The sequence below is a fragment of the Lagopus leucura genome, unplaced genomic scaffold, assembly GCF_019238085.1.
Source record: "Lagopus leucura isolate 7727_CA_CO unplaced genomic scaffold, USGS_WTPT01 96-4_obj-0_obj, whole genome shotgun sequence".
NCBI lineage: Eukaryota > Metazoa > Chordata > Aves > Galliformes > Phasianidae > Lagopus > Lagopus leucura.
In genome coordinates, this window is record NW_024963760.1 from 6,513 (window position 1) to 16,545 (window position 10,033).

Below are 10,033 nucleotides of genomic sequence, written 5' to 3' on the forward strand. Positions count from 1 at the left end.
CAGTCCCTCAGTTCTCCTTGGAACGCAGTGCTTCTCCCCTGCCCCGAGGCTCGGCGGTCGCTGCGATGCCTCACACGGTTTCCATGGCAGCGCAGCGATTCGCGCTGAGGGCACAGACGGCAAATGGCGGTGGCGGCCCAGGATCGCGCTGCGCGCTCATCCCGCTGCGCAGGCCGCTACGCACGCCTCGACTTCGGCTGTTTATAAAGCAGAGCCCTCAGTTATCTTTAACTTGTTTATTTTTCAACTGTAAGCAAAAAACAATCTATGCGTTCTCTGTGTCCCCCCATCACAGACACTACCGCACACCTCCCACGCACCAAACCCCAGTCACCCCTCCTCCCTTCTCCCCGCCCAGACCGGCCCCTTCCGGCAGGGAGCACCGAGCGGAGCGACGAGCAACCACCTCTCTCCGCGCCCACGGCGCCGCCGCCATTTTGCGCCTCGGAGGGGCGGGACCTCAGCCAAAGGGCGGGGGGCGTGGCCTCACCGCTCTCTACTAATCCGAGAGCGTAGAGTTAGAGCGGGGCGGCCGGCGCGGCCGATGATTGGCTGTGTCGTGGCGTGCGTGCGCGTTAGGCCCCGCCTCCTGCCACGTCCGTGCGGCGCCTGCGTGGGAGCCGGTGCGAGCGGCGGCGCGGCCTCGTGCGCTGTGCGGGGTGAGTGCGGCCGGGGGTTGCGGGGAAAGCGGGCTCTGCGGGGAGCGGGAGGGGGGCTCCGCTCTTTGGCCCGGCCCGGCTCGGCTCGGCTCGGCCCAGCGAATGCCGCCCGGGCTCCCGGTGTAGGGTTAAGGGGCCTTGAGGTGTGAGTGTGGTCTGTTGCTGCGGGAGGCCGTGCGTTGTGGCGGCGGGGTCAGGCCTCCAGCGCCGTGCCGGCCGTGTTCAGTGTTGTGCCGTGCCGCCTGCAGGCTCGCACCGGCTCTGCTTCGTCCCCCTATGGGGTGGGGGGTTGGTTGGTTTGCTGTTGTAACTGCGGGCAGTCTGTATTTCCTAGTGGGGCTGGGGTGAGAATGGGCGCTTCGAGGCTTCTCTTTATTCTTTCTCTTTATTTAAGAGCTTTCCTTAGTGAGTTTCCTAAAGCTGCCCTCACTTTGAGGTCTGGGTGCTGCCGCTGTGCTGAGTTGGGGCTGTGCTCTGTCTTAGAAAGGCCTGGGTTGCACAGGAGCACAGTGCTCATCCAGCTCCAACCCCCTGCTGTGTGAAGGATCGCCAACCAGCAGCCCAGGCTGCCCAGAGCCACATCCAGGACTTCTCAGCAGTGACTCCTGCCGTGCTCTGTTGGTACCAGAGTACTCACCAGCAATTCCTGCTCCGTGCAGTCGGAGGTGGCCCTCTGCTTCCTCTAGCCTTAACTTCCCGCATCTCTTTAATCATTAACAGGTGCTTCTGGCAGTTCTGTTAATGGGCGGTGAGATGCTGTGCTGGGGTGGCATCTGGTTCTGTAAATACACAGAGCAAACATGACGTAAATGAACCCCTGGAAGCGTGCCTGGATGCTGCGTGTCACCTGCGTGATGGAAGCGTGTGTCTGTGTGATGAGACTGCTTGGAAAACGCACCTTCTTCCTACCACCAGTCTGAATGAATGGGGAGAATGCTTGTACACACTGCTTTCTCCATGCACTTGGCTAATTTCCTTTCCAGGGGGCTGTAGGTGCTAACTATCCAGCTCAATGCCTGTTATTTTTTTCTCTCCAAGAGAAAACCCCTCTGGGTGAGCACAGTCTGTGCTGACTTCAGCTCACGCACACTTTGTTTATCCCAGCATCTCGTCTGGTGAAGTTCAGCTCTCTGATTTCACACAATGCCAACAGCAGCTTTGGTGTCGTTCCCTTTTCTTTACGTCGCTGGGAGGAAAGACTCTTTGGGAGAGACTCTTTGGGCATTAAGGGAGTAGTGAAACAGCATTGCTCATGTGTGTGCTTTGTGTTCCAGAGCACCTCTTGCTGCCATGCTGCCTGTAGCGACCGCCATGCCGGACGACACGCCGATGTTTGACCCGAGCATTCTGCACGAGCTTGACTGGAGTGAGAACACAGCCATGTTTTCTCCTTCTATTTCTCCTTCGGAGCCAGGAGATGGGCTGGTCATGAGACCGCTGTGCACAGCTGATGTAAATCGAGGTAGAATCCTGTTGTGTGATCATCACAAGCAAAAATGGGTGCTGAACTACATCATGTGTATTCCTGCATTCTCTCTCATTAGGTTAGGATTATGTGTTTTATCTGGTTTGGGTTATCACGAAGGAATTTGAGCACTTGACATGATGGATGAATAGCTGCTGTGTTGCTTGACCCTCAACATTGTTTCTCCTATCTTAATAACCTGAAAAATAATCTTAAAATTCAAGTATTTCAAATAATCCTCAGCTTCCTATTCAGCACAATTCTAAAGGCTGTGTTGTTCTAAGGCTGGATGTGGCTCTGGGCAGCCTGGTCTGCTGGTTGGCAACCCTGCACGTAGCAGGGGGTTGAAACAAGATGATCATTGTGGTCCTTTTCAACCCAGGCCATTCTGTATAAGGGGGAATACGCTTGTTTGTGCTGTTCCTTATGGTATAGAAGTGATATAAACCAGTGTGATTATGAAGCTTTCACATCTGTAGCCTGGGGGGGTGGGACACACACACACACAAAAAAAAGGTGCTCTGAACAAATGGCTTAACACTGCATAATATTAAGGCTGACACTTCTCTTGCTTAAACATCTGTGTCTCTTCTTCTGCATTCAAGCTAGTTCACTGATAAGCTGATGAAGTACTGAGCATTGCTCAAGGTGTGAGTTTGATTTTAAGATTACAGTCCAGGTCTGTAATATGCAGAGCACAGGCCTTTAGATACAGCTGAACTAGGTGATGCCAGGGGAAAGTGAGCTCTGCAGACAGCCGTGTCAAGCTGTTCTGTGCTATTTGCATGTCTCTGCCCTGCAGTGAGTCTTTCTCCTCTTCTGTAACAGGCTTTTTCAAGGTCCTGGGTCAGCTGACTGAAACTGGAGTTGTGAGCCCAGAGCAGTTTATCAGTGAGTATATCATTGTGTCTTGGCACTTCGTAGAGGTTGCTGAGAACCAGGAGACAGTGATGCTGACAGCAATCTACCTGGCTGTGATGCAGAGGGATTTATTATCTTGTGTCCCCTGAGGCAGATTCTGGCACGCTTTGTATTCGGCTGCAGTTATCCTGAGGGGCTTCTTGGCTGGGACGTGTTTAAATTGTATACCTGCTTTTGAGGCTGAGCTTTTGATGCGTGGCAGGAGGGAGCGTTGGGTGGTGGCTTCTTTTGGCTGAAGCAGAAGTTTGCTTTTGATTGCAGCTCAGTGACATTCTGAGCTTGCTTCACTGCTTTGACTGAGAGATAAGAAAGCTTACAGGAGGTGCTGCTGCCTTCATTGGCACCCATCTGCTGAGGAGGGAGGGTTCTCTTGGTGGTTAGGGAAAAGGCATTTTCTTCATTGTGGGCAGCTTGGTCTGGTGGTTGGTGACCCTGCACATAGCAGGGTGTTGATGATCATTATGGTCCTTTTCAACCCAGGCCATTCCTAGGGTTCATTCCTGCATTTCCTGGCTTCTATCTCAGGGTTAATCTGACTGGGGCTTTAAGGTCCTGGTGCCTCAGGTGCACGCTTTGTGATCCTGAATTCAGATCTCAGCATTCAGAATCTGAATCTGATCTACGTTCAGAATTCAGCAAATTAATCGGAGGCTAACGGTGTTCTGTCTGTCTGCTCCCACAGAAACCTTTGAGCACATGAAGAAATCTGGAGATTATTACGTTACGGTTGTAGAAGATACGAATCTTGGACAGATCGTTGCTACAGCAACGTTGGTGATAGAACACAAGTTCACTCACTCCTGTGCAAAGGTATCTCCTCTGGCTGCAGCTGTGGTGAGGAAAAAGGCAGTGTTTCCAGCAGACACGTGTTATTTCTGCCTTGTTACTGTGTGATGAAATACCTTCTGCTGAGTCAGTGATGAGAGCATCAGTTTGTGGAGGAATTGTCTGACTAGACAGGAGAAAATGCAGGCGTGGAGCCTTGAGCAGGAGGGAGACTGCACACTGGTGTTGTGCTGCACTGACACTTGTCTGTATTTTCACAGAGAGGGAGGATAGAAGACGTAGTAGTGAGCGGGGAGTGCAGAGGAAAGCAACTCGGGAAACTGTAAGTATTTGTTACCTTTGCAATTCAACACCAGGCAGAGCAGCAAGCCCTCACGGAGCTTCTGCCCCCCAGTCTGGGCGTGCTGATCAGTGCCAGCAAACACCGCAGTGGTGATGACTGATGTCAGTGCAGGAGCTCTCTGAGAAGAGGAAGGTTTGCAGCTGCCATCAGTGTGACAGGACAGAAGTCAGCTGTGAGTGGCTGATGTTTGAAGTTAGCCCATCCCTTTTGCTGCTCTCGGGATGCCGTCTGTCTGTCCTTTGCCCTCGGTAGGCACTGAAGGATCTTGGAGCGGGATTTCAGTTCTGCAGGTTAGTGGGGCAGATCCTCTGCAGCCAGACAGCTCACAGACCTTTTGCTAAAAAGTCACCACTGAAGTTTTAACATAAAATTGCCTACAAACCACTGCTACTTTTTTTTTTTTCCCTTGAGATAGCAGCTATTGCCTGTACTGAAGAGAAACGCAGGTTGCTGTAATGTTTCAGTACTTTATGTCTAAAGGTGGGGAAGGGCTGCCCTGTGGTCAGTAGGCATCAGTGAGTAGGTGATGTAGGTGGGTCTGCCAAATGTTTCCAGTGGAAAAATCAACAGATATCTGGAGTACTGCTTTCTACAGAAGGTATAGGATCAAAGCAGGACCACTAAGCGTACTGGAATGGTTCTAAAGTGAGACAGGGGAGGTTTGGGTTGGATATGAGGAGGAAGTTTTTGAGCCAGAGGGTGGTGAGGCACTGGCACAGGTTGCCCAAGGAGGCTGTGGATGCCCCATCCCTGCAGGCATTCAAGGCCAGGCTGGATGTGGCTCTGGGCAGCCTGGGCTGCTGGTTGGTGACCTGCACACAGCAGGGGTTGGAGCTGGATGAGCACTGTGCTCCTTTAAAAAGTGTCATTGATATCTTTTAGCTAATTAACTGTTGGGCCTTCCTGTGTTCAGGGCCATCCCACTTAACTGCTGTTCTTCTGTCTTTTTCAGATTAACGTCCACTCTTACATTGCTAAGTAAGAGACTGAACTGTTACAAAATCACACTCGAGTGTCTGCCAAAAAACGTGGCCTTCTACAAGAAGTTTGGCTATTTGGTATCTGAAGAAAACTACATGTTTCAACGGTTCTTTAATTAAGAACTTGCAGCACTGTTTTTGTACAGACTGTTGGTGGAGGAGCTCGTGGTACATTCTCTTCATGACAAATTGATATAGTTTATTGCTGCAAATATAACGATCCCTATAAATACTGAACATCAGATGTGTAAATCCTGCAAAGAAAAGGCAGCGCACTGACATTCTAGGAGGGTTCTGTGGGTTAGCTCTTAGAACTAATTTTTACTACTGTTCAGTCTAAGTGAAGCTTTTTTTGTTCTAGCTGAGTTCAAAGGACTCTTGTTAAAGGGATGGTTTTTAACCAAAGGTCTATATTTTTATCTCAAATCTTTTCTTGCATTGTATTTTTCTAAAGGTTTGCGCTTCTCTTCTTGGTAGCCAAAGTACAGCTTTGTGGGGTTGTGCTCCTGTCTGTACTTCAATGAAGGGTGGTGTAGGTGGGTAGGGATGCTTCTCGTATGCAGTCAGTAATACAGGATGGGAATTTGTTCTGTTCTTTCCATGAAATCTCACTGAAGTGCTGTTGATGTTTGTGTACCTGAAGTTTTATAGGCACTGCTTTCTGAAACTGGATTTGTTGCTGTTAGTGTCGTTGGGGGGTCCTTATGGGCTCTGTTGAAGCCAATGTTTTGGAGCCTAAATGGATGCACAGTCCTCCATGCAGGGACCCTGCACTTTAGCTGATAATTTGTTTTCAGGACAATTATGTTTTATGGCAAACCAACCCATGATTTGCAACAGAAATAGGAAGCTGGAATGTCTGACAGGCAGAATTCACCTCATCTCCAGTGGGCTTTTACTGGTACTCAGTGGGAATGCCAATGCCTGTACCTGTAAGATGGTACCAACACATTCAGCTTCACCCAACGCATCCAACCAACTTGCTGTACTTGAACTCCTTTGGGCCAGTTCAGCTCTGGTTTTGCTGGTAACCACTTATACCTATTGCATTTCAAACCAGCCCAGAGATCCCAGATCAGTGTCCTGAGGGATAGCTGCTGTTTGCAAGCATCCCTCTTCTGTAAGATTGGATAAATGATTTTAGCACTTTTGCCCCCAGAGGCAAGCAAATAATATACAAAGCCCTCACTTCAACAATCGTGTTTTGTGCAAGGAGAGTGACAAATCCTCCATCTCTGAATAGGGCATTATGAATAGGCAAAGGTTGGCACAGAGCAGCCAGCCTTGTTTGTGAACAGTTAGGCCTTAAAGAAAGTCCTTTCCTTGTGGTGAGGAGAGCTACTTTGAGGTGTGTGGGGGGGTTCTGTTTAATGTCCCTGATGGTACTTCACTCAATAGTGTCCCCTTGCTAATGTCTGTTTTATTTATTGATTATTTTTTAAAAAAATCTTTGTTTAAGCTGAATAAATTAAGACTGCCAACTACATCTGCTCTGTTTTTGATACTGCTGTACCTTCGATCTGCTTTTCTGAACTGAACTTTGTTTTTTTGAGTCTTCATGTTGATTTCAAGTATGGCACCTCATGAAGCATGGCATCTGTGAAGCAAGATGCCTTTAGAGGATGGCACGAAACCTGAGGTGTGCATCTGCACAGCTTGATTGCTTACAGATGCAGCCACGGGCTGCCAGGAGTGGTGAGAAAATGAGAGCAAGTCCAGCTCAGCCCTGCACGCCTCAGGAGCCAGACTGGAGCTTCTCACCCACTTTCTGCTAAGCTGCAGTTAAGCCTGGGCAGTGATTTCCTAGGGGTGTGTGTACCTGAGGGGGAACTGGGGCTCTGCTGACAGCTGAAAGCAGCTAGAGCCCCAGCTCTAAACTATAAGACATCTGCTGATGTGTGCTGACCCCTGTGAGCAACATGGAGTGTTTTGCTTCTCCCTGTTTAAACCAGCTCTGCACTTCCACTACTTTGAAGTGGATTATGTGAGCTCTGTGATACTGTGCCATCTCAGTGGCTCTAGGCTCTCATTAAGAGCTAATGAAATGATTAGTGCCAGTGAGGATGTACTCAGCTGAGATCATTGTAAAACAAATGAATGAGGTTGAAAGCTCGGTTTTGTTGCTGCATGGCTCTGTTCTGCTGGGAGGAATCCTGCTTTAACATGGAAGGGCCCTCTGCTCTGTACTAAAGATGACATTGCCAACCTTGGCAGCCTCACCTTTTGGGCATGGCTGGAGGTACAGAAAAGCTGTGCTGTGTGAGAAAAGGTGCAGTTTAACTGCTGAACTGTCAGGAATCCCTCTGGAGGAAAAGTGTGAGAGCTGTAGGGCAGAAATGAGACTTCAACAAGTTATTCAGCACACCACCAACCCTGCATGGTAGGGAATGGCTCTGTTAAGTGCTGGCAGATGCTTCTGAGGGGTGCTAACAGTCTGGCTAGTGACATACAAATGTCACTGCAGTTTCAGCCAGCTGGAAGAATACATGGCACATGCATTTTAATCTGTCAGCTCACAGGAACTGGCAATTGCCGCTAAGAGCAACAGAAGCAGGAGATGTTCAATTACACTGTGTCTTTTGAATGGATAGAACTTCTTTATCTACAGCAGCACAGGCTCAAAAGGAGGGACAAGGCCTCCTGGGAGAACAAAGGAACCACAGATGTTGTCAGAAATCAAACAGGGAGATGCTTTCCAATAGCCTGGACTTCACCACCAGATTCTCCCAAGCTCAATGTTAGCTGCTCCTTATGCCTTCAGTCCTTGGTTTGTAGTTCTCCACACACAGTATGCCACCTCTAGCTCCTTCCTTCACCCAGCTTCCCCTAAAATGGAAAGGGAACTCTTCTATCTTAAAATACAGTTGTGGAATACAAAGACTTCAGTGCTGCAACTGTACCTCTGAATCTGAGGAGGGAAAAAAGTTCAGCTTGCAGTGATACCCAAAGACCCCAGGCAGGGATGCTTGCTGCCAAATGCCACCTCTAGTTTAACCTCAGAAAGCAAATGGTAATTGAAATACCTACTATCAAGAAGCAAGAAATGACAGCTTCAAATACAAAGCTACATAGTAGTATGTAAGAGAAAATCTCATCTCAGAATCCCTTTGGATCTGAGAGGCTGTTACCTGCAGGGCAGCAGGCACACACCACAGCAACTTTAGCAGTCAGAGGAAGGTGGTAATGGAGTGAAAAGACAACTGGTGGGAAATCCTTAGTCATGAAGCCTAACAGTTGGTGAGACAGTCTCCCCAAGGAAACTGCAGGACCCCAGTGAGGTAACAGAACCAGACTAGACATGAATAAGGCTCTCTGGCAGGGGATGGTTGGATGAATCAGCAGCGTTCTTTTGTCTGTGTTTCATCTCTACTCTTGCCCAAGGAGGCCCGTGGGAGCTGAAGGAGGAAGCAGCTTTACTCACAAGTTCTGCTTCCCAGCCCTGCTTCATCAGAAGCTCGTAGCTGGCAGCAGTTGGTGCGCTGCACGAGGGAGGCATCCACAAACTGCACAGCCTACTGGGAGCATTGGAGGCTAAGTGGTGAGGTGCCTGAGGATTTCATTTCCCAACAGCCTCAAAGCTGTTCTTTTAAAGCTGGAGGTTTCCTGACTCGAGCACAATACGTTTTCCAAAGACTTTTTTTTTTTTCTGAAGAATTTATGTAACTTCTTCACTGAAGCACACAGCACAGGACAAATGGCAGTAAAGGGAAAGTGCTGCTCTCCCAGCTCCACTGAAGCTCCCTGAGTGACACAGGGCCTTCACCTTACACATGAGAGACTGTCAGGCTACAAAGCCTCAGCCCAGGTGTCCTGGCTCAACTAAAAGCCTTGACTTACTGCAGGAAGATTTCCTCAGCTGTCACCAGCATCTGTTCTAGCAGCACGCTTTAATCCAGGCAGTAGTTTTCAAGCCAGAATCTGCTATTTGTAACAGGTCTCTAAGCAGCCTTGACACAGGCTAAGAAGTTCAGGCTTGCTCTGGAGGGACTGTCCCTCAGCAAAGCTTCTGGGGAACTGCAAGAGAAGGCAGAGAATCGGTGACGAAGCAAAGCTCAACAAGTCACAGGTGTGCTCCACTTGCCTTCAATACACCGAGGCAGAAGTCCTGCAGGGTAAACAAGCTCTCAGTCTCTCAGCAAAAGGCAGCTTCAGAAGAGATCCTCACTGCTCAGATTCATGCCCTTACAGACACCTGCCCCCACAGAGTCCCCCATCCAGCCACCACTTCTGCCTTCAGCACAGGATGCTCGTTCCAGGACCGACAGAACACAGCTCTCCCAGTACATGGAACAAAGCTGGGTGCTCAGCCTCCCAAATGTCTTCTATATTCATTCCCCTGTCTTCAGCCCAGTTGTTCACAGCCAATTTCCCAAACAGACCCATTCAATTCCAACAGCTTCCCAATTTGCTCAGTCAACACCACGCTCTGAAAGCATTCGTGCCTGGGAAATCAGTAACTGCCACCTGTACTCATTTAGCACAGGACTGTTTTATTAACTAATCAGGAACCAGTACTCTGGTAAAGTAAACTAGCTTGCATAACACAAGCAGAGAATTTTAGAACAATATTCTCTCTTCATATGGTCTCAGTGCCAGCTTCAAAATAATTCCATATGAGATTTCATAACCAAATAAAGGGTTAATGCTGAACAGAGCACTGCCATTGCTCAACTGTCAACAGCAGTGCACAGTGCAGCTTGTAAAACACGTATCTGAGTGTGACCATAAGACAGTGAGAACAAAGTGAATTTTAGCAAACTTTTTCTTTACTAAAGTCTCTTGTTATAAATTACACAAATAACTTTATAAACAAACCCCCCCAGCTTGCATTTTGTTTAAAGTAATAACTTTATATCATACAAATAAAGAAATTTCAAGT

At 48.8% G+C, this 10,033-nt stretch overlaps 1 protein-coding gene across 3 annotated transcripts; it reads left to right on the forward strand.

The window, feature by feature from the left end:
- The first annotated feature begins 612 nt into the window (after window positions 1–612).
- GNPNAT1 (glucosamine-phosphate N-acetyltransferase 1) lies at window positions 613–6,638 on the forward strand. 3 transcript variants are annotated; one of them, XM_042891599.1, is made up of 6 exons: window positions 613–659; window positions 1,934–2,121; window positions 2,953–3,015; window positions 3,728–3,855; window positions 4,092–4,153; window positions 5,127–6,638. In XM_042891599.1, the coding sequence occupies exons 2-6, from the start codon at window positions 1,950–1,952 to the stop codon at window positions 5,272–5,274; spliced, it is 573 nt and encodes a 190-aa protein (XP_042747533.1). In that variant the 5' UTR covers window positions 613–659; window positions 1,934–1,949; the 3' UTR covers window positions 5,275–6,638. The 3 variants fall into 3 exon arrangements, 2 of the variants coding, with proteins under 2 accessions (XP_042747533.1, XP_042747532.1); XR_006182361.1 differs by lacking the exon at window positions 613–659 and adding an exon at window positions 894–1,712 and having other exon boundaries at window positions 4,092–4,464; window positions 5,127–5,207; XM_042891598.1 differs by lacking the exon at window positions 613–659 and adding an exon at window positions 899–1,712.
- Window positions 6,639–10,033: the final 3,395 nt, after the last annotated feature.

What these genes read in the sequence shown, in the direction of transcription:
- GNPNAT1 (XM_042891598.1), top strand. Translation starts at nt 1,672, where the DNA reads ATGCCTGTTATTTTTTTCTCTCCAAGAGAAAACCCCTCTGG. An exon ending in CCAAGAGAAAACCCCTCTGG is followed by an intron (nt 1,713 to 1,933) that starts GTGAGCACAGTC and finishes TTTGTGTTCCAG; the next exon opens with AGCACCTCTTGCTGCCATGC. An exon ending in GAGCCCAGAGCAGTTTATCA is followed by an intron (nt 3,016 to 3,727) that starts GTGAGTATATCA and finishes CTGCTCCCACAG; the next exon opens with AAACCTTTGAGCACATGAAG.